The sequence below is a fragment of the Peromyscus eremicus genome, chromosome 7, assembly GCF_949786415.1.
Source record: "Peromyscus eremicus chromosome 7, PerEre_H2_v1, whole genome shotgun sequence".
NCBI lineage: Eukaryota > Metazoa > Chordata > Mammalia > Rodentia > Cricetidae > Peromyscus > Peromyscus eremicus.
This window is the reverse complement of record NC_081422.1, coordinates 30,709,701-30,733,260: the sequence shown is the minus strand read 5'-3', so window position 1 is coordinate 30,733,260 and position 23,560 is coordinate 30,709,701. Positions and strand designations below refer to the sequence as shown.

The 23,560-nt window shown below is 48.6% G+C and overlaps 1 protein-coding gene across 1 annotated transcript in view; it reads left to right on the top strand.

The window, feature by feature from the left end:
* Positions 1 to 15,140, top strand: part of Dcps (decapping enzyme, scavenger) — a 44,917-nt gene extending 29,777 nt beyond the window's left edge. The window contains exons 3-6 of the mRNA XM_059266743.1: positions 2,099 to 2,244; positions 9,207 to 9,320; positions 12,924 to 13,034; positions 14,680 to 15,140. Coding sequence (XP_059122726.1) covers positions 2,099 to 2,244; positions 9,207 to 9,320; positions 12,924 to 13,034; positions 14,680 to 14,940 — 632 coding nt within the window. The 3' untranslated portion in view covers positions 14,941 to 15,140. The remainder of the gene's footprint in view (positions 1 to 2,098; positions 2,245 to 9,206; positions 9,321 to 12,923; positions 13,035 to 14,679) is intronic.
* The last annotated feature ends 8,420 nt before the right edge of the window (positions 15,141 to 23,560 follow it).

Below are 23,560 nucleotides of genomic sequence, written 5' to 3'. Positions count from 1 at the left end.
CCTCAGACCCAGTCAGAAAGTGCAGGCTGCTAGTTCTTGGCTGGGTGCTGATAGATAGAACGAGTGATGTTCCCTAGAAGGGCATATCTGAATCCTACATGAGGGGGCATGTGGGTCTCTTCAGAAACCTCCAGCTGATTTGGCAACACCTAGGTCACCATTCTTCCCTCCCCTGGCAGTCTTTGTGCCAGCTATGCCAGATGTTATTGACAGTAATGGGGAGGACTTAACCATAGGCCGGTGGTGCTAGGCCAGGGCATTCAAATATAATCTACTAAAGAAAATCACAGTTTGATTCTTTGAGTTTTGGTTTTTCGATGAGGTTTCTCTGTGTAACAGCCCTGGCTGTCCTGGAACTCACTGTGTAGACCAGACTGGCCTACATAGAGATATGCCTGTCTCTGCCTCCAGAGACTGGATTAAAGGCATGTGCCCTCACACCCGGCTAAGGATTTCTTGCTGATTAAAACTGTTATGACAAAGGCAAGATCTCCACATGTTCGACTCCAGCTTGATCTACATAGTGATGCTCAGGCCAGCCTGGGCTACAAAGTGAGACTATATCAATTAAACAGACACACAAATAGACAAACACTGTGTCTTTGTTAGGGTTGCTATTGCTATGATGAAACACCATGACTAAAAGCAAGTTGAGGAGGAGTTAATTTGGTTATACTTCCACAGCATTGTTTATCATCAAAGGAAGCCAGGACAGGAACTCAAACAGGGCAGGAACCTGGAGGCAGGAGCTGATGAAGAGGTCATGGAGGGGTGCTGCTTACTGGCTTGCTCCCCATGGCCTGTTCAGCCTGCTTTCTTATAGAACCCAGGACCACCAGCCCAGGGCTGGCACCACCTGGGCCCTCCCCCTTCAATCACTAATTAAGAAAATGCCCTACAGCCAGATCTTATGGAGGCAGTTTCTTAATTGATGTTCCCTTCTTCAGACAGCTCTAGCTTGTGTCAAGTTGCCATAAAACTATACAGCCCAGTTGATGCCTTATCAGCTTGACACACACATCACTGATAAGCTGTAACTTTTCCTTTCTTAACCATCTCCAAATCATACATTAGTAAAACCACAATATAAAATATTTTACAAAATTAAAAATTCCAAGTCTTTACAAATTGAAACACTTTAAAATTAAATCTCTTTTAAAATCCAAAGTCTCTTTTAAAACCTAAAATCTCCTGAAAAATTCCAGAGGACATTTTGGAAATGTCTGGAGACGTTTGGTTGTTACCGAGGAAGGGGCACTAGCATCCAAGCTGAGGCTGGCCTGCTGCTGAAGTAGACATGTTGTGTGCATTGCACCATAGAGCGGTCCAAGCCAAGTAGCGATGGTGTCAACGGAGAAACCTGGATTGAACGTCCAGCGCTTTTTATTATTTGTGTGTGTGTGTGTGTGTACATACACGCCACAGTATATGTATAGAGGTCAGAGACCAACTTGCAAGAGTTGGTTTTCTCCATCTACTGTGTGGATCCCAGGGTTTAAACAAGTCATCAGGCTTAGCATCATGTGCCTTTATCCCCTGAGCCATCCCACAAGCACCCCATCCAGCACTTAGGAAGTGTTTCTAAGCAGCAGACATTGTTCTAAGTGTTTCTCAGGTAACTAACTCGATTCTTCTTCCAGTATTGTGCCATAAGAACTGTTGCTATCTTCATTTGGTATATAGGACAGTCAGAGCACACAGAGGTTAAGTAGCTGGACCAAATTCCCAACTTGGGGCCACAATCCCACTCAGAGTGAGTGAGGACAGGCAGAGGCAAGCCTTGAGCCCAGACAGCCTGGCTTCAGAGTCTGCACTGAGCCTCTGAGCTACACTGTATTACCCCTCCTTCAGAGAGCCAGTGGGCTTCAAGCCACACTTCCAGCTTTGCATCCAAAAAGCCACATACCTAGACATTTGTGTGTAAGAAAGAAGTGAGAAACCTTTGGCCATTCTGCCTAGAACATGGAGGGGGGGGGGGGATAAAATTTCATGAGGAGCCGGTGAGCCATCAGCAAAAGCCTTGCCCTGTGAGGGGTGTGGCTCAGCTCATGAACTTAATGGTCTTTCTTTCTAGTTACTCTGTGCTCTGTCATTGTAGATATAAAGACAACTGTGGTGTACCCTGCCACAGAGAAACACCTGCAAAAATACATGCGTCAGGACCTCCGCCTGGTCCGAGAGACTGGAGACAACTACAGGAGCATCACTTTACCCCACCTGGAGTCCCAGAGCCTCAGCATCCAGGTGACTAACTGCAGGGACTCAGAATCTCTGGGTCCTGGAGCTGCTTTCTCTTCTTGCAAGTACCTGTTGGGGTCATCCCAGAGATAGTGCGCACATACCCTCGGTCTGGACAGTATATGTGACTGTGAGACTTTGAAGAGGAGCTGGACAGAACTCGTGGGGCAGAGCCTCCTGGTGTGGGCTGGTTGCCATTTGATCCAGGATAGTCAGGGCAGGCTTTGTGATCTTGGGCCCTTTATGAGGTACTGATGTTCTCTGAGAAATCCATTCTGCTGGAGAAATCTTACCTGCTCTGCAGTAGCCCTGTATAGTCTGACTGTGTCTTCACTAAAGATCCGTGGGCGGGTAAAAGCCTTCTGTTGGGTTGGGTGACCTTGATCCAGCCTCTTATCCCTAGTCTTTCCTGCAAGAGACAAGTCTTAGAGCTAAAACTTCCCTGCCCCTCCTTCCCCTTGCATTCATTCCACAGCAGACTGTACCCTGTCGTCCCCAGTGTGTGTTTGGTATAGACCTGTGTATACAGGGTGACAGAGTGCTCTGGCTGAGCCAGAGACAGGATGCTTAGCTCAGAGATCCTGGCAGTTCTTTGGGTTTAGGCCCAGTGCCAGCCAGAGCCTCTGCCTGGAATTGGCCCCATGTGGATACTCACAGTTAAATATGATGAATGCATATTGATGAGTCACTTCCTTGCCCACTCACTGGCATTCACTGGTTCCTTCTCATTATCGCTCACTCATGTTTTCTTTGGGCCTATTTTACTACTCTTTCCATACTTGGGGTACATGGTAGAGAGTATTCTTATACGGGAAGCTCACAGCGATTCCTCAGCCGAACAGTGGACACCAGCCTTGAGGGTGCCGTTCTATCAGTTGTAACAGAAAGAAATAAGGAGCGGGGAGACTGTCAGTGTAGGAGGAAAGCGGGTCCCCTGGGAGACCATGTGCTGACAACCCTCTTCCCAGTGTATGAGACTAGGAAGTCCAGTCATGACCACCCCGCAGCAGCATTTGCTCACAGTTCCTCTGGCTCAAGATCTTTTATCGTCTCCTCTTTTTTAAAATTTGAGACAAGGTGCCCTAGTTTTATTCCGTTGCTGTGATTAAAATATCCTGATAAAAAGCAACCTGGGGTGGGAGCTATTTTAGCTCACAATTCCAGATTATAGTTCACCACTGTGGGGAAGTCAGTGTCAGGAGCCGAGACACCTGGTCCCATCACATCCGTAGTTAAGAGCAGAGAGAATGAGCACATGCGTGCTTAGTGCTTAGCTAGCCTTCTCGGCTTTTACACAGTCCAGGGCTCCAAATCAGGGAATGTTGCTGTCCACATTCAGACTGAATCTTCCCACATCAATTAAATCAATCAAGGTGATTCCCTACAGCAGTGGTTCCCCACCTTCCTTATGCTGTGACCCTTTAATACAGTTCCTCATGTTGTGGTGACCCCTAACCATAAAATCATTTTGTTGCTACTTCATAACTGTAATTTTTTTCACTGTTATGAATCATAATGCAAATATCTGGCATGCAGGATATGTGATGTGTGACCCCTGTGAAAGGGTCATCAAGCACCTTAGGGATCGTGACCCATAGGTTGAGAACCACTGCTAGAGGCATGCCCACAACCTGATCTAGGCAAGCGCTCATTGAGACTTTCTCTTTCCAGGTGATTTTGGTTTTGTTAAGTTGACAAAATTAACAATCATGCTGTGGTGGCACATGCCTTTAATCCCAGCACTTAGGCGGCAGAGGCAGGCGATCTCTGTGAGTTCAAGGCCAGCTTGGTCTGTAGGTCGAGTTCCAGGACAGCCGAGACTACACAGAGAAACCCTGTCTCAGAAAAACAAAAACAAAAGTGAGCAACAACAACAAAACCTAACCATCGCACAAGGTGTCATATAGCCCAGATTGGCCTCAGACTCACTGTGTAGCAGAAGATGACCTTGAACTTCAGATCTTCCTGCCTCTGCTGTCCCACTCCCCAGATGCTAGGGTCACAGATGTATATCATCACACTCAGTTTATGTGAGCTACATCCCCAGCCCCTTTCTTTTTAAAAACGTGCTGGCATTTGTTCTGTCTTCTGGTTGGAAAGGAGGTGTCTCTCTACATTCCTAGATAACTTGTGTGTAGGATCCTAGAGGGACCTTCTGGGACATATGTTCTGTGGGGCTGTTTGTATGTATCCAGGATTCAAGAGACGAGGCCCTCGTCTAGCTGATGTGAGTCATGTAACTACCTTATTGTGCACTATTACCCAGTTCCACTTGCAAACAAAAGTCATTCAGCAGAACTCCTTTCTTCCAAATCTTGATTGACACAAACTTCTAGCGTAACTGGCAGCAGTCTTTGTATTATTGAGTATCTGCTGTGCTCTAGGCCCTGTGCAGGGCTTTAAGGAGACTCCAGCTGACAAGCCCTTGCTAATGTCTGAAGTCTCAGGGAAGATGGCCATGCAGATAGACAGTAGTAATAATGACACAGGCCCACTGGTGGGCTATGTGAGCATAGTGGTGATGCAGTGAAAGGGGCCAGTGTAGACATTGGGTCACATAGATGGAATCCTTCCCCTGAGTTTTAGGAGACATGTAGAACTTGACAAGATGGACAAGGCAGAGGAAAGAACAAGTCCAGAGGCTTGGTATTGGTATGACTGGGCACAGGTTACACGGGGTCAGTGGGATGGCCTTGAGTGACCTGGAGGAGGTCTGTAGACTGTGTTCAGGAGACCAGAAGTTCACAAGTACTGGAGGACATTCTTAAATATAACAGCAGGAGATTCTGGTTTTTATCCACTGTCTGGCCCTTCAAGGACTAAACCTGGTGCATGTGCATTTTATTTTCTTAATGAATATTTTACATTTAGTTTATTTTTTATTTTATTATGTATGTGTGTGCACACATATGTGTGCACCATAGTGTACAGGTGGAAGTCAGAGGACAGCTTGTGGGTTCTGGGGGTCAGACTCAGGCCATCAAGCTTGGCTATAAGTGCCTTTGTCTATAAGCCATTCTGACAGCCCCACATGTACATTTTAAAAATCTATGCTCTTTTTTTTTTTGACATGTGTACAGGTGTCTAGTGTGTGCACATATGTATGTAGATATTCACATCTGTGTGGGTGCACATGTATGTAGATACAGGTACACATGTCTGCTGCTTGTGGAGGCCAGAGGTCTCCATCATTCTCTACTTTATTTACTGAACTGAGAGAGTGCAGATTCAGCTAGCTTAGCTAGCCAGCTTGCCCTTGGGATCCCCTATCTGTGCCTCCTGAGCACCGATACGGATTGCTACCAGCGGCTTTTTTTACGTGGATGCTAGGGATCTGAACTCTGGTTGGCCCTTTTGCTTATGTGGCAGGTGCTTTATCTCCTGAGCCATTCTTCCAGCCCTAAATATCTGTGATGTTTCTAAAGGTTTAGATAGTGTGGTCAAATGTAACAAGTGCAAATGGAGGATGACTAGAGACCAGCATGAATCCAAAGCAGGGAAAGACAGGAGCCACTCAGGAGGAAGCCCCCGCTGGGTTACAAGGCTCAGAGTGGTGCTAGAGAGGAAGGACTGTGGGGTGACGCTGGGTCCTACCAGAGTGAAGAATGGACAGTGGAGCCTTTGTTAACGAGGGCATGATGTTGACTGTTGGGGGGGGGGGCCCACTTATGTGGAAGACAGCATGTTCAGTTTGGGATTTATCAAGCACGTGCTGGGTGCCAGAACTGTTGTAGGCATTTTACATGCATTACCTCAATCTCCACACAGGTCTTTTGGAGGCAAGACAGAAAACCAGGCTGTCTGGTTTCAGTGTCTGGATTCTTAGCAAATGACTTAGTCTGGTTCCTCAAATTTGAAGTACTTATAACTTCAGTAAAGGTTCAATAAAAGACCGAAAATGGCAGTGGTGTGTCCTGACCTGAAGCCTTCAAGATCATCTGGCTAAAAATGTCCATTTGCAAGCCATCTCATTCAGCTTCTGCATCTGCTGGTGTTTGGATTCTTATTCTCCTGGCCAAAAGCAGTGGGGCATTTTCCTTAACCCCTGAGCCCAGGTTTCCTTGTCTGGAAGTTGTGCCTCACACATCCTCCCAGTCAGGTTTGTGAGAACTAAGAGGCATCCCATTTATCATGTGCCCACCACTGTTGCCAGCACCAGAAAGGGTTCTGAGTGGAGCTGCCATCACCACACACAGATAGTGCAGGGGAACGGGAAAGAAGCATGCTGTACAGACACCTGGATGGCATAGGCAGAAGGGAAAGCATGGCCAGAGGAGAGAGGCGGGATGTGTGAGCAGAGTGGAGAATGGAGGGGGAATGGAAAGGGGCCATATGTCCCTTGAGAGGCCCATGGAGGAGAGAGGATGTAGAAGTTGTTGCCAGTGTCACACTGTAGCTCCATGGAGTCTAAACTGCCCACCGGGACTGGCTTTCAAGGGCAGTCCTCCCATTCCCTGACTCTGTGTAATTTGTGTGAGTTCTGTGTGAATTTTGTTCCCTTCTTTCCCTGCCTTTCCTCTCCGGGCTGCTGGCCATGCGACTTCCTGTGGTTGCAGGTTCCTGCCCTTGGCCTGGCCTTTCCCAGGAGGCAGGATGTGCTGTGCCCTGGTTCCTAGGCTTGGAATTACATGGGCTTGCCTGAACTTCCTTACGCCTGCTTCTTCCTCACGCTTGCTTCTTACTCACCTGCAGACGGGGATGATGATAGCACGTTGCTGTGGCCACTCAGCCTCCAACCACCCCTTCCTCGTTTTGCCTCCTCCATTAAACTGCCCCATTAACACCTGTGCACCGTTGCTGTGTCTTGGGCACCTTCTTCATGCAGGCTCTGGGATAGTGCTTTTAAGTGCATGTCCTGGTTAAAATCTTCCCCATGAGCCTCATGCACAGACCTTAGGAGACTGTTTTGGGTAAGAGGGTTCAGTTGTTTGCCCATGGTGGAAGCAAGTCAGAGTGGAGCTGAGGACATGCTGTCATGCTCCAGAGCTCATGCGTGCTTTGTGACAGTATGAGTTGCTCTCCAGCGGGAGGTGTGTGCCTCTGGGCAAGGGATAGTCCTAGAGGCCAGCTGTGAGGTGCACCAGGACTTTCCATGATAGAAGTCGCCGGGGTCTCCCTCCTTCCCGTTTCTGGGAGGCTTTGGTTAGCTTTGATGGCCCTTTTTCTTCCAGCAGCACATCCCAAAGGTGTCTCTGGTGGCAGAAGAAATGCTTCTGGAAGAATCTTGACCCTCAGCCACAGGCATTTGTGAAGAAGCCATCTCCGAGTTGAAGGGCTCTAGCAGGCCTGGGCATGGCAAAGATGGCGCTGGCAGGCCTTGCCCTTCCCCTTCCCTCTCCCTTGTGAACCATAGATTACATCCTGAAAGCTAGCCACCAAGGTCTGTTCCCTTATTTGGACACTTTCTCTTGCCAGACTCATTCCTAAGGCTGATTACCAGGGTCCAGCTATCAAAGTATTGAGGTCTAACAATCAAAAGCTCCCTTTTTGGCTGCCCTAATTAACATGCCCAATCAAAACAAACCATCACATCCTAGCCCATCCTAACACAGATCTCTCCTTTTTTCCTCTTAAAAATCACACACACACCTGCAAGGTCATTTGCTGCTGTTTTCTGCCTGAGTCAGAAATCAGCCACTTTGCTTGCTTGCCCTCTCGATAAAGAATCTCTCTGTGAAAATAGATGTTTGGATGTGGTTTGTTCCTAATCCAGGATCTGGGAGGGAACATGCTGCTGTGTGCAAGCTGGTCCCTTTACAAGTGTTCTCCAGACAACTTCCAGGAAGTGGCTCATCCTGGCTTGTTCTAGGGAGGCCCTTTGACTCGTTGGTCTGTCCTGCAAATCTAGTGGGGTCTGCAAGCCCTCTGAACTGAAGTGTCTCCTTGAATAATTGTTGGGACCCCAGAAGCACAGGTATCTCCAGCGGATGTCCTCTACCCTCTGCCCCTATTTCAGCTGGCTACTGACTAGATACAGACCCCAGGCCAGTCCCCTGCTTTTGGCCTTTGGGGACACTGCCTATGCCAGCACTTCTGAGAGTGGGAAGAGGATTTTCAAGGTTTCCTCCTCTATTCGTGAACCTGGAAGTCCTTCTGTCTCTGAGAAAGAAAGAGTAGTGGTTCATTTCACCCCATTTGCTATCAGCCATGTCTTTTGGATGTGGGGCACCCCTGGGTGCAAAGGGCTCTTATAGCTAGGGAATTAGAGATGAACCAGAGGCTCCTGTACTCTTGAGTGCTGTGAACTCGGGAGCCCCTCAGCCTAACCTTCTTGAAGTCTGGTTTCCTCACAAAGAGCCCCCACACACACACACACACACACACACACACTCCCCAAGATGTAACTGTACATCGATGTCCTTGGAGTCTATTCAGGACTAGGGAAGGGTCCTCCAAAGACTGTCAGCTGCTAATCAGAAGGTAGTAAGAGGGCTGGAAATCCCGTGAGAGTATCATTGAAACCTCCTGTGTCTGTGTGGCTTTCTGTTTTGCTTTGACTTGGGGGAGCCCATCAGCAAGGCCTGCTGATACATAGCATTTCCAGCATCTCCAGGCGACAGTTCTCACTGACTCATTGGCCTATAGAACCAAAGGCTTTACTGCACTGTTGGCTGGCTGCCGTTACAGAAAGGAACCTCTGTGCTCTTGGCCTCCTTGGCTGGTCTATGGATAATAGTGTCTCCCCTGCTTTGGTAGGCACTGGACCGGTCAGTACAGGGGTAGGGAGGGGGTGTGGCTGTCTATGTTGACCAGGAGAAACCTGAAGGGCCCAACCCCATCTGAGTGGCAGAGACCTGTATCACTGGTAACAGTGGTAGCTGGGATCCAGCTGTGGTAGAAGTGGAGAGTCTTCCAGAGCCAGTGATTGCACATCCTGAGTTTGTAACCTTTTATAGTGGGGCCATTGTTCTTGGAAGGCCCCAGTCAGCTAGAGTGAATTTGTAAACCCTTTCTCTCTCTCCTTCCAGTGGGTGTATAATATTCTTGACAAGAAGGCTGAAGCTGACCGGATTGTTTTTGAGAACCCAGACCCTTCTGATGGCTTTGTCCTCATCCCAGACCTCAAGTGGAACCAGCAGCAGGTAAACACCAGGTGCTGGAGCACTCCGGCCTCTGAGCTCCTGCCTCCGTGCTGCTGGCCTGCCTGCCTGCCTTTGGGGGCCCTGCTCCCTTACAGCTCCGGTCACTGTTGTCCAGTAAGGAGTGGCCTGAGCTCCTCCAACTGACAGTGCATAGCTGTCCTGGGCAGCCACTTGGGCTTCCATGGATCAGCTTAAAGCCTTTTCTGACTCTGCTCTTAGCCAAAAGGTAGCGTGGGGGATGCTTGCCTCCATGACTGTAGGCTGTGTGTCCCCTTAGGCAGCCTCGCACCTGGAAATTCTGGGTTAAAGCCTTGTTAGTCATGGGAAGTAGGTGTGGACAGGAAGAACTGCCTCATGGGACTCTTGAAGACCAAAGTGCTTGTGACTGCAAGGAGATTACAGCCTAGGGATCACAGAGAGACATCAAGATAGACTCGTACACTTCCATTACAGAAGCCCTGAATGCGCTTGAGCCGGTGGCACAGAGACCAGAAATCATCAGCATCTGGCCCAGGGTTGTCAGGCATCTTTCCGGCCTACCGGCAGAGCCGCCCATTTCCTGTCCTCTTTAAGGTAGGGAAGGCTGTGGACACTGTGCTGGGCCCAGCTACATGGCTGGAACTCCTCTCTGCAGGAGTAGTGGAGGGCCACCTTGAGTGTCACACCTGGCTTCACAGCGAAGGTTGGCCCTTCCTAACCTTTCCTTAGTTGTGTTCACCGGGCCATAGTTTATTCAGTGCCTCAGCTCCTTGACTTGTGACAGCAGTGAACTTCATCGCTCCCTTAGAACTTGGCAGTAGGACAGGTCATAGCTGAGCGTCTGACTCTTGTTCTGGGGTCAAAGGAAGGGTCAAAGGAAGAATGAAGGAGATGGAGGATCCTTCCTGGCACTCTTGAGTCTCGCTTGCCGGGTCTCCTGGAAACGTTGTTCTCCTCTTTCTTCTCTCCCTTTCTGCTGAGAGTCAAACCTAAGAGGCTAAACACAGTAGGCAAGAGCTCTAGCCATGAGCTGTGTCTCTAGCCTTAGAAGTATGTTTATTGTCCCCAAACAGGTGGCCCTGGTTGTATTCATTTGTTCTTGCTCTCATCCATTCAACAAATATGTAGCCAGTGTCTGGTGTTGCTAGAGGTTATGCCTTCCTAGGTCATGCTCCACCTACTCTTGCTTTGTTTAGTTTATACAATGTCTTGATCTCTAGTCCAAGCTAACCTCAAATTTGTGATTCCCCAGCCTTCATGAGGACTGTGTGCCACCACAGTTCCATTAAGTTCTTTCTATTAAGAGATTGCCTGTATGTTCTTTTGTGATTCTTTTGTTGTTATTGCATGCCCGTGGTTAAAGTATATCGGATACAAAGGCTGTGAAGGAAGGGTAGGTTCCCTCACTCCACATTCCTCAGAGCCCCTTGTTCAGAAACCACCTCTGTCACCTCATCTTCGCTTCCAGAAGTAATCCTTGTATATCACGACTATAAATATGTATGCATGGACACACGATACATTTTCAGTTCACACAGCTTAAACTTTTTGGCCTAAAGTCCTCAGGCCAGGAATCCTTCCTTTGAGTCCCTAGGGGTTAAGATAAGGCTGACACTCCTGCCATTCCCAGTCTTGCCCTTGGCCAGAAAATTGACTTTGATTTTTTTCCCCCCATCCTGCTTTATAAAAAGTCTCCCCAGCGTGACCAATGAGCCACCTCCTGGAGTACCGGTCTGAAGCCTCACCTGTTCTTGTCTAGCTTTTCCCAGCACATTCCTCTGTGCCAGGAGACTCTTTGGCTGCCTGCAGAAAACCTTTCATCATGAGTAATGTCAAAGAATGGTTCCTTCTCCTTCTCGCGCCCAACCTGTGAGCTGACACTCAGCACCAGGCTCCATGCCTCATTCCATGCCAGTAGAGCAGAGAGAGACTGTTGAGTGTGGCGTTTGGGATTTTTCAGCTGATATCATTTAAAACAAGTGCTCTATTATTTTGAGTGTCCCGTGACAGTAATATATCCTACAGCCAAAATATATGCTCAAAATCAAGCGCTTGTGTTTCCTGGTTTCCCCTTGGTCTGCTCACTAATGTGAAGGTACATTACCCGGACACAAGACATGCAGGGAGAATCCAGGTGGGACTTTTGTGAAGAAAGGCCTAATGAGCGCAGCTCAGACAGCAGCTTGGGGCAGAGCCTAGATTCTCGGAACTCTGTGGGAAGAATGACTGCCATGAAGAGAATGACATACTTGGACACCAGGCATTATATGGATGCTCTCGTTCCCAGTTCTCAAGTTAGGGCTCTCAGAGATTTGGCTGGGTGACTCATAGTCTCCAAATTATCTCCTCGAGGAATCTAGCAGGTCAGACCTCAGGACTAGGGGCCCTTGGATTCTTTCTGGACTTCACTCCTCGGCCTGGCACATGGCTGTGATAACCAAGCAAGGCCAAGGTTTGGGGAGCCGGGAGGGTGTGGGAAGGGTTTCCGGGCAGGAGAAAGAGTTCATTTGCTCTCTGGCACAAGATCTTGTTGACACAGGCTCTGCTCTGTTGTGACCTCCAGGTTTTCAGCCAGGCACCATTTACAGGAAGGACTGCAGGAAGGGCCTATCTGTGAACCACTGAGATAGGAAAGAGAGAAAGAGCTGACAGTTACTGTGGCACTTGCTGTGGACAGACCCCTGGCCTCCTTTCCTCCATGTGTCCCCCACACCCTTGCGTGCACCTTTGGTTCCACATGCATTCAGCTGCCTCCCTCTGAGCCTTCACTGTCAGAGTTCTCTCTAGACCATTGCCCGGCCTTTCCTAGGAGGTCTTTCTGGATCACCCAGCTAGCTGGAGTCTCTTCCCTCTTGTGTGTTGGTTCCTTTATGTCACGGGGAAGTAGCTCACTAATAGAGATTGTGAGAGGCATGCAGAAGACCCTGGGTTCTGTTCTCAGTACCACAGGAAGAAAAAAGTTGCCATGCTTTATTTCATACAGTAGAACGACATGGATTAAGTTGTAAATTCTTCACGACAAAGACTTGTGCTTGCCTCTTTCCGAACTTGCCCATCTCTCCCTGTCTACTCTGTAGAGTATATAGACATTCCCAGATGATGAATTTTGTTGTTTTGTTTTTGTTTTTGTTTTGTTTTGTTTTTGAGAGATGAACTTTTGTTTGTTTCTGGTTTTGTTTCTTTTTCTTCCTTCCTTTTCTTTCTCGATTTTTTTCTACTTTTTTTTTTTTTTCCTGGAGCTGAGGACCGAACCCAGGGCCTTGCACTTGCTAGGCAAGTGCTCTACCACTGAGCTAAATCCCCAACCTCTTTTTTCTACTTTTTGAGAAAGGGTCTTGTTGTATAGCCCAGACTGGCCTTAATCTCTCAGTCCTTCTGCTTGAGTGCTGGGATTACAGGCATGTACCACCACACCTACATCTTAAGATGTTTTAACAAGAAGAATACACAGAAATCCTGTTCTTCAGCTGGTCTTGTCATCCAGGGCAGACAGACACCTATAGTACCTGCTCACTGGTCCTGCTGTAGGGTTTCCTGGATGGGCCTTGTGGGTAGGAGTGCCCTGGCGGGTAGCCTCCCTGCTGAACCTAGCACTGTCCTGTTTCTCTTTTGGTGGCTGCACAGCTTGATGACCTGTACTTGATCGCCATCTGCCATCGCCGGGGTATCAAATCACTTCGGGACCTCACTCCAGAGCACCTGCCGCTACTGAGGAACATTCTCCGGGAAGGACAAGTGAGTTGCTTCACAATGCCCAGGCTTCTAGCAGATTCCAGTGCGTCCCCTGGGCCTTTTTCCTCATTCTTCTCAAAGTCCGTGTGGATTTCAGTCGTGAACCCTTCTAGAACTCACTAGGTTGGGTCACAGGTGGTCCTGCCCGACACTCCAGCTCTTCTTTCATCTACCTTTCCTTGCCCCAGACTTGCCCTCCCCTGCCTCCATCTGCAGGTCCCACATAGGATGCTCCTCTTCCCCATAGATTGGGTCCCTCCCAGCCCAGAGTCACCTGTCTTGTTCATGACAACCACCTTGTGCCAGACGAGTCCCTTGGATATTGGTCACATGACTTGTATATATGCACATACCTTCTCACCTAGACTGAAGGCAGGCTAATTCTGCAGCACCTGATGTCCCGGAGGTACTTTATCAGGGACATTGTGGGATAGGGAAAGGAGCCATCGGGGCAGGAGAGGGTGAGAGGAGAATGGCTAGAAGCTAGGGTTTGCGGTCCTAACTACCCCAGGGCCTTGAACAGGTCACTTTGTTTGCCTCTGAGGTCCCTGGACCTCAGGATCTGTTGGGATTCCTTTTGAAACCAATACTGTACAAGCTAAGCCTTAGCCTTTTTTCTGAAATGTATCAAGACACCTGTCCTCTCAGGGCCAACAGTCACGAGGCTGCCTAGCCAGGAAGCACTCTGCCTTTCAGGACAGTACTGAGGTGCTTACTAGATACTGCTTCCCGCACCCCTGTGCCCTAACTGCCTTTTCCCCCTGGAGCCCTTCTCTGGCTGGCTTTTCCTTTTCAGAGCCACTGGTTTCTCTCAAGAAGTAGCCTTTGGAGACAACCAGTGGCACAGAGGAGTGTCTCTCGGGGAGGAACTGAGTCTCACTTCCCTGCCCTGGCAGTTTGGGCAGCCTTGTCCTGCCCATCAGCTCTGCTTATCCCAGAAAGCACCCCCCGAACCCCCCGCCAGTTCACCCTGCTGCTGTGATTCTCCACTGGTAGCACCAAAGGCAGAGTGTGATTTGGGGTTAAATTCTAAGCCCACAGAGGCCAAAGTGGTTTTCTCTTCGGAGGGAACTCTGGGGTTGGTAGGACTCTTTCTGTCTCTGAGTAAGGTGGAGGTGGGAAAGGGAACCAGAGCCAACTTAAGTGCTTTCTTCTTTCACAAGGAGCCCTGCTGAGGTCTGCAAGTCCTTCCTGAAATCTCTCCCTGCATCCTTTCCCTTTCACCAAGTTCTCAGCACAGCCCCATCTCCATATAGCCTCATCCCAAGAGGATGCTTCCTTCTGCCTACTTCAAGATTGATAGGTGCTACAGGTCTCCAGTCCCGGGGCTCTGGGCTGACCTTAGGAGCTGGGACATCCTGGACTACCAAAGGAAGAGGCCCATGTTTTCTGGGGCTTGGAGTGACTGACTGAGAGCCATTTTCATTGGGGGGTGTCTCAGCTTGCCTGTCACCACGTTTTTTCAGCTTCTTAGAAGACCAGGATGGAAGGCAGGCGGGGCAGAGAGCTGGCGGGGGAGTGGGGGTGTTGTAAGCCCTCCCAGGCCAACTGTAGCAAGGATGGAAGGAGTCCAGTGGGGTTGGTCAGAGGACGGGATGCTGGCTGCCTGGCACCATGATGACCCTTCGCCACTGTCTTTCCTTACCAGGAAGCCATCCGGAAGCGCTACCAGGTGACAGGAGACCAGCTGCGTGTGTACCTACACTATCTGCCCTCATACTATCACCTGCACGTGCACTTCACTGCCCTGGGCTTCGAGGCCCCCGGCTCAGGGGTGGAGCGGGCACACCTGCTGGCTGAAGTCATCGAGAACCTGGAGTGTGACCCCAAGCACTATCAACAGCGCACTCTTACTTTTGCGCTTAGGACCGATGACCCCCTGCTTCAGCTCCTGCAAGGAAGCCAGTGACCCTGAGTTGCTGAGAGTGCCTGAAGAGAGGGGAACTAGTGGGCCGGGCTTGGGGTAGTGTGAGCTGGGTTTTTATCTCCGAGGGATTTTCCTGAATCGTATTTTGTAGTTTCTTGGCCTTTCAGCAAAGGTCAAGTGTAATGATGTATTTTGTACTATTTTATTCCTCAAAGGAGAATAAAGTACTTTCTTATTGGTGAGGACCGATGGTGTAGCCTGGCAGAGGCAGGGGGTGGAGGGGAGACAAGTGGTAGGGAAGGTGAGTGGGCAGAGCTGGTAGGGACATCTTGGGAAGGGTGGAAAGTTTCAGGGTATCACCACAGCCACTGAGTCATGGCCTCTTGGAAGGTTCGAGGACTTCCTCCACCTCCCCATGCTTTCTGTACCTGTGGACTCCCTTGTCCTGAGTCTGCACTGCTCGCCTCCAGTTCTACTGCTGTGTTCCTCTCTCGCCAACTCTCCTCTTGGGCACGTTACTCCCACCCATAAAAACCAAATTCAAAACCTTTCCGGAAATAGTCTGTGGAGGCTTTAGATGCCACTTCCTTCTTCCCTCCCCAGTAATGAGGTTACACCCTGTGTGTGCGTCAAGGCTGTTGATCAATGTGATGAGGGGGCTGGGGTTTGATGCCTGGAATGGGGAGCGTTTTCCCGAGAAGCAGATGATGCAAACCCCAGAAGCCTGCCTTTGCTTCTGTTACTTGGTCGGCATGTCCCTGGCCTTGAGTTTGTTATCTAGGAAGGAAGACAAAACAGAGTCATGTGGGGCAGCCAGAAAGTTCAAAACACTTGTCACAGACAGCAAAATGATCTGGTTGCAGTGGAGGGCCCAGGGGCCAGGCTGTGACAGAGCTTTGCTTCACAGAATCTTGAGGCCAGGAACAGACTTGGGGTGTCAGAGGCTGATGGCCAGTTATGGAGCTGGCAGGAGCCTACCTCAGAAGAGTGACATCTGCTACTGTTCAGCAGAACAGGGCCACAGAGAGCACCGTGAGGTCACTCTCCAACACAGAGGACAATTGTATCGTGCTGCCAGAGCAGAGCCAGTGTTTACTGTGGGGTAGGGGAAGGCTAAAGATATGTGCCCTGTTCTGGAAGCTCTCTCCCCAGATGCAGGATGTTGGACTCTGAAGTGACCAGGAGGAAAGCATGAGGGAGAGGGGTGGCTGTGACTCTGTATCCCCTAGTCTGAGAACCAGGAGGCATGATTCAGCGCCCTCAGTGGTGGCCCTGATCCTGTCACTTGCTCCAGGTCCACATTGCCTATGGTGGAGAGCCCTTGGACCTTAGTGCCCCTGAGAAAGGGATTCCCTATAAAAAGAGGGTTGGAGCAGGTAGTCAGAGCACCTGAGGCCACTCTAGCCTCCAGCCAGTCCGGGGGAGGCATGACAGCTGCTGCTGTCTTAACTCGGCCTTCTCAGCAGTTCTTCAAGCACCCCAGGTTGAGGTATGTATCCAACCACCGCACGGACTTGCAGTTATTTTGGTGGTAACCAAAGCAGGTGTGTCTGTTACAAGTGTAGGCCAGACCTTTTCATGGCCGCCACACAGACTAGTGGTTTCCTGAACAGAAAGCAAATACTCGGTTGCACAGGGTTATGTGCCAATGCTGAGGGTTTGTGGAGAGGAGGCTGATGGAGATCTCTTCTTAGAGCTGCTTGCCGTTTGCAGGGCTGCTTCCTGGGCCTCACTTGCTCCTTTTCCAGGTACCAGGGTAGAAAAGTGACCTCCTCTTTGAAAGCAAATGGCACTAAATGTGCCCTGGAGCCTCAGGGGAATAAGACATTGTGGGTGGGAAATACATTGCAGAGGTGCCAGGTGAGGCCTCCCTCCAGATCATACAACACCTCTACCACATCACTCTTTGCACCTTGCCCCACCCCCCATACCGACTGTGCTACCGGTCGGTTCAGGCTCCCACACAGGCTGACTTTTGTGTTACATGCCATAATATCACTGTGTCTGGCTTGTATGGGGTGGGGTGATGACTAGATACAACCTGCAGGGAGGGAGCAGCCTGCTCATTCAAGCTAGAGGGGTCAAGGGTTATAGCTGCAAGGGTAGTGATGAAATCTAGAAAGGCCAGGTATCCCTCCCTTGGGCATAGACCTGTGCTCTGGATGACTTTCTGGCTCCCCACTCTTGTTAACCAGTCCTGTCTTCCTTTTGGCTTATTCTGCAAGGAGGTACCTGTCTGGGATAGTGGCATATACTTTATTTACCTGATATCTCAGGAGTCCTTTAGGCCTCACTACTACTTAGTTTTCTCATACTGGTCCAGCCTCTGCCTGAGGTCTGGCAAAGGTCAAGCCAGTTCTCGGCACTGTCCACCAAAGGTGATAGCAGCTCTCCCCCTAGACCCCAGGACCCGACTCCCATCTTCAAGCCCCAATGCCTCATCCCACTGAGGCTCCTGCCAGGCAGCCTGGCTGCAGTCTGGTGGTGTTGAGATCCTAACAATGCCCTTTATGTCTTTATGGGGTAACCTTTACTGACAGACTCTCCTACGCGACTTGTCTGCATATCTTCACGTACTTGGCCTCTTTCCATTCTTGCTGTATCTGTTGGTTTGTTGCCTTTCCTGTTGGACTGAGAGGACCTTGAAGGTAAGAACATCTTCCTATTCTGGCTTCCCAATACCTGGAATTCTGTCTGACTGGGCAAAACAGAGTTTAAGGCAAATCAACACTGACAATTGACATCTGCATAGCAAATCATTTCATGGAGCTCTCATCTATTTTACAGAGAAACACTCTTGGTGCCTTGTTATTGGGTGAATGTGAGCCCCAGGAAGGTGAAACTTCTGCCCAAGGGCCTGTAGAAATATGTTCATTAAATTTGGTGAACGTAGGGAATGGAGCTGGGCCTGGGTTCCCAGACAAGGGCAGTGTGGAGTGACAACCATCCCTCTGCCTCAGGCTTTCCTCCTCCTGTCACTTCAGAGCTCAATGTCCTGTCTCCTGGGACAGAGCTTCCTGAGCAGGGCGCATTATGCTTAGCCCTCCCTGACCAACTGCAAATACCAGCCCTGCTCTTACAGTGAGATCTTCACATGCTTGCTGGGACAATGGCAGATGTCACCCTTCCTGGATAAATCAGGGACACCTCCACAAGTGGCTTTTAGCCTCCAGTGCTTGGCGGTTTTTCTTCCTGGCCTGGTTGGAGATGAGAAGCAAAGGACACATGGCTGCTATTGTTCCTTGGCTTCTCTGTGTATTCCAAAGCCGCCTCATAGAGCAAAATTGTCAGCGCAAAGTCAAGAGAAAGATTATATTCAAGCTCCATTTTGCATGTCCCTGTTGAATAAAGCGCTCTAAAAATGAGAAACAAATCAAGAAATAATCACACACAAAGTAATATTTGAAAACATTTCTCTTGTGATATAGTTCCTTACCCAGGGCATTTGAATAGTCTTTACCTACGTGTCCTTGGGAGTTTGATTACAGGCCTCATACACCCTGAGGCCCAAACTCTAGATGTTTAAGTATCTCAGGTGGTATAATATTGTCAGTACAAATCCTCCTTTATGCTGAGTCGCCTTAGATTACTTATAATGTGCAGTGTAAACACTTGTTATTCTACTTTGTTTAGAGAATGCCAAGAAAAACATCTGTACTTACATATTTTTCATATATACTTTTACATTTTTAAAATTTACTATATGAGTATTTTCCCTCCATGTATGTCTGTGTACATGTGTGTGCTATGCCCATGGAGGCCAGAAGGACGTCAGATCCCCTGGAGTTGTATTTACATATGGTTGTGAGCCACCATGTGAGTACCAGGAATTGAACCTGAGTCCTCTGGAAGAATAGCCAGTGTTCTTAACTTCTGAGCTATCTTTCTAGCCCCATATATATATTTTTAAACAGCCCAAAAGATTGAACCCATGACTTCATGCATACTAGGCAACCGTTCTGCCATTGAGCTACATCCCAACATTTTTCCTCAAAAGAAAGTTGAGGGAAGCCGGGTGGTGGTGGTGCATGCCTTTAATCCCAGCACTCAGGAGGCAAAGCCAGGCAGATGTGTGAGTTCAAGGTCAGCCTGGTCTACAGAGCGAGATTCAGGACAGGCACCAAAACTACACAGAAACCCTGTCTCGAGAAAAAAAAAAAAAAAGTTCAGGGGAAGAAGGCAGAATCTGGAACTTAATGATAACTAATTGATAACTCACTGGCAAGCCACTTGTCTTTGCCTGAAAGTACTTTACCAGCTGGACTCTCTCCAACCCTAATGGGTAATGCTCTGTTCCTCTGGGCTTGGGAAGCAAATCAGTCTGGTGGCTCCAACATAGACTCTGCACCATACATAAGTATACTCGGGAGCAGTTTACATACTGCTCATAAAATAGGGTGACAACCATGCCTACTCCATGTGAGGATTCAATAAAAGGATGGCTGGCTGAGGGGCTGGAGAGATGACTGGTTAAGAGCACTGGCTGCCTTCCAGAGGACCTGGGTTTGATTCCCAGCCCTGATAGGGCAGCTCACACCATCTGTAACTCCGGTTCCAGGGGATCCCGCACCTTCTTCTGGTCTCTGCAGGCACTTACATGGCATCTGTATGTATAGTTGTTTTTAAAAATACTTTAAGCATAGTAAAATTTTAGCTATTTTTCTGCCATGAAAGTGATCTAGAAGGAAAGATTGGGGGGGCTAGGTACTTGCTATAGCCTCTATATGTTAATATTCTAACATCTCAGGGGACAGTATTAGAGACAGGGCCCCTGGGAGGTGATTAGGCCATGACAAACAGCATCCTCAATGCTATTAGTGTTGTACTACCATGCCCAGGTGTTTTTGAGACATGGTCTATAAGCTGGGTTGGCCTATGTCTTAGGGTTTCTATTGTTGTGAAGAAACACCATTTCCACAGCAACTCTTATAAAAGAAAACATTTAATTGAGGTGGCGACTTAGAGTTCAGAGGTTCAGTCCATTATCATCGTGGTGGGGAGTATAGAGGTGTGCAGACAGACATGGTGCTGGACAAGTAGCTGAGAGTCCTACATCTTGCAAGCAACAGGAAGTCAACTGAGACACTGGGCAGTATCCTGAGCATGTATGAGACCTCAAAGCCCACTTCTACAGTGACATACTTCCTCCAACAAGACCACACCTACTCTTAACAAGGCCACACCTCCTAATAGTGCCACTCTCTATGAGATTATGAGGGCCAATTATGTAAATTCAAACTACCACAGCCTAGTACTTCTGATGATCCTCCTGCCTCGGCTTACCCAGCTTAGATTTTAAGGGAAAAAGTCACAAACTGTGGTTAATTGATTGCGTCCCTAAAAACAGGCAATGACTTCTTGAGATTTCTTCCAACCTAAAAGTTGCTGAAATGCATTTTAGCCTTGGCTTCCTGGCAGGTTTCTAATACTACAATAGAGATGTCCCCTGTTACTAAGATCCCTGAGAACAGACCAGCTCCATGGTCCAGCCATATAAATCTGATAAAAATAGGAGCTGAAATACCATCCTGGGGTTGCTATTTTTAAAAGCGTCTGAGATGCTGGATTGGGTTTATTTCTTCCTCAAACGGTATCTTGCTGTCCCTTCCTCCGGTAGGCAGGATGTGAACGTGGCACATGTGAGGGACAGGAGCCGGAAGTCTGGCAGGCACATCTGTCAGGCAGCTGCCTGTCCAGGAGGAGCCTTGGGGACTGAGCTTCCCAGGCCCAGATGCACCTGCCCCTTCTCACACCCTTCCTCCTCTGTCTCCTCCCTCTGTTTGAGAGTCCTGTGGTTGTCCCAGCAGTCAGGTGTTCTCCATATCTGCTGTAGGAGAACAGAAAAGGTAAAGGAGGCAAAGGCATGGGGTTGGAGGTGGTACTGCTCACCAGCTGAGTAGGACTCCCTGCCATTATTCTGAAGGTTGTCTTGGCCCACCTCGGCACAGCTAACCTGAGGAACAGTCCCTCCAGGCCAGAGCCCAGTTTGTTACCCGCCTGCCTCTTGGTAATCGGCTCGTAGTGTCCTGTCAAGGGTTTGCAGTGGGATTGGGGAGGACCTAGAACCCAGGGTCTAGGATGAAAGAGTACCTGTGTATTAGAATTGCTTCCCTCTCACCAGGTGGTTGTGGCACACACCTCTAACCCCAGCACTCGAGAGGCAGAGCCAGGCGGATCTCTGTGAGTTCGAGGCCAGTCTGGTCTACTACAAAGCAAGTTCCAGGACAGGCACCAAAACTACACAGAGAAACCCTGTCTCGAAAAAAACAAACAAACAAACAAAAAAAAACAAAGAAAAAAAAAAAAAAGAATTGCTCCCTTCTCTTCCACAAAAGACACAGGGTTTGTTTGTTTGTTTTTTTTGTTTGTTTGTTTTTTGTTTTTTTTTTTTAGATTACTGGCTCAGCTTCTATCTGTACTGTCAAGAAACTGGATGGGAAGCCTGGCATGGTGGAACACCTGTAATCTTGATTCTCAGAAGGCTAAGGCAGGAGAATCACAAGTTTGAGGTCAGCCAGGATAGTGAGACTATTTTTTTAAAAAATGGAGGAAGTGGAAGGGAAATGTCATAAAAACACAGTGACCTAAAATAGATGATCAGGACTGGGATAGGCTAGGAGGTTGTGGTTTGAATGCATTTTATAAGTTAAAAAGGTATTCTTCTTTGGGGTTAGGGAGAAACCTGGTACACGGGGAAACTTCCAGGAATCCACAAGGAGGACCCCAGCTAAGACTCCTAGCAATAGCGGAGAGTGCCTGAACTGGCCTTCTCCTGTGATCAGATTGGTGACTGTCCTAATTGTCATCACAGAGCCTTTATCCAGTAACTGATGGAAGCAGACGCAGAGATCCACAGCCAAGCATTGGGCCAAGCTTGGGAGTCCTCCTGAAGAAAGGTAGGAGGGATTACATGAGCCAGGGGGTTCAAGGTCATGATGGGGGAACCCACACAGACAGCTGACCTGAGCTCGTGGAGCACATGGACTCTGGACCAACAGTTAAGGAGCCTACATGAGACCGACCTAGGCCCTCTGCATGTGTATGACAGTTGTGTAGCTTGGTCTGTTTGTAGGGCTCCTAGCAGTGGGATCAGGCGGTTAGCTGGCTTTTGGGAACTTACTTCCCATGCTGGTTTACTTCACCCAGCCTGGAGATGGAGGAGGAGTGGATAGGGAGGGGGGTAGACTGGAGGTGGGGGGAACTGGAGGAGAGGAGGGAGGGGAAACGTGGTCCACATGTAAAATAAATGAAAAAAAAGTTAACTAAGTAAAATAAAATTTTAAAATGTATTTTTATTAAAAATACTTTTTCAACAAAAAGGTACTCTTTTGCATTTTTTTTTTTTCGAGACAGGGTTTCTCTGTGTAGCCTTACATGTCCTGGAACTCACTTTGTAGACCAGGCTGGCCTTGAATTTACAGAAATCTGTCTACCTCTGCCTCCAGAGTGCTGGGATTAAAGGTGTGCGCCACCACTGCCTGGCTTTTTTTTTTTTTTTGCATGTTTAATAAGAGTATAATTATACATATCATATTGTGATTTCAGGGCAAGTTCACCTCCATTGCCTCATTCAGTACTAACAATCGCCCTTTGAATAAGCTCAGTTATTTCCATTGATTTTTCTTTTTCTAGTAAGAAAAGGAAAGGTATTTAGTGGCAGAGGCAAGATTGGAACTCAGGTCTCCAGGAGCAAAAAAAAAGCCGATTCCTTTAAGCTCAATTTTAATGGCAGAAGGATTTTTCCATGGTCCTTAGCAAGAAGTGTGAACTTGTCTTCGAACCTACTTTGGTGAAGACTGAGCTAAGTTTGGAGGCTGGGCTGTTTCTTGGATCAGCTTGCCACACACATCTATTCACTCAGGGCAGCTGCTGTTTCTCCTGGGGCAGTTTTTCCTTTGCAAAATAGGAATCTTCCTTCTTCATTTTGACTTGCCCAACACAGAAGACATAGGTATTGTGTTCTCTCTTCCCAGCTTAGTTACAGGACATGATATGTAATACATATTTGTTGAATGAATACGTGACTGACAGGCCAAAGGCACCATTCAAATAAAACTAGGCTTTGGTGAGATGCCAAAGAGCTTCTGCCCATGCAAGGTGTAATTTAGGTGCAAACCGTCACCAATGGAAGAAGCTGGAAGCTGACTCTTCATTTTGTTTCTACAAAGCAGAACTTGTGAACTGGAGGTTTCCATCAGGTAAGACCTCCAGCTTCCCCTGAAGATGACTAAACTGCTACTTCACAGAAACCCTGGGCACTTACTGCCAGTTCTTCATATCTTGAATGTAGTCACATCCTGTGCCGCCTGGTTCTTGAAGGGAGTCCAGCGTTAAGTCTTCTCTCTGCAGCTGGACAGTAAGCTTCCTGAGGACAAGGACTGGACCTGACACTTTCCTTGGGGCCACAGGGTGTTCATGCTAGAAACTGGGTAACACTGCTGACTCCTGAAAAGGTCAGTCCTGCAGGCGGGGTGGTTTCTGCACTGTTCTTCAGTCCAGGCAATTCTAGAGCCCAAGGAATCAGGGTTAAAGACTTGACGGGGTTTCCCCTGGAGACAGGATGCCTGGCGCCTTCAGCAAGAACGGAAACTGAGAAGTTATCCGAGGCTAAGGCAGGCTATACAAGGGAGGGTGCAGAGGGGGCAGTTTGGGGCGCCCGGGC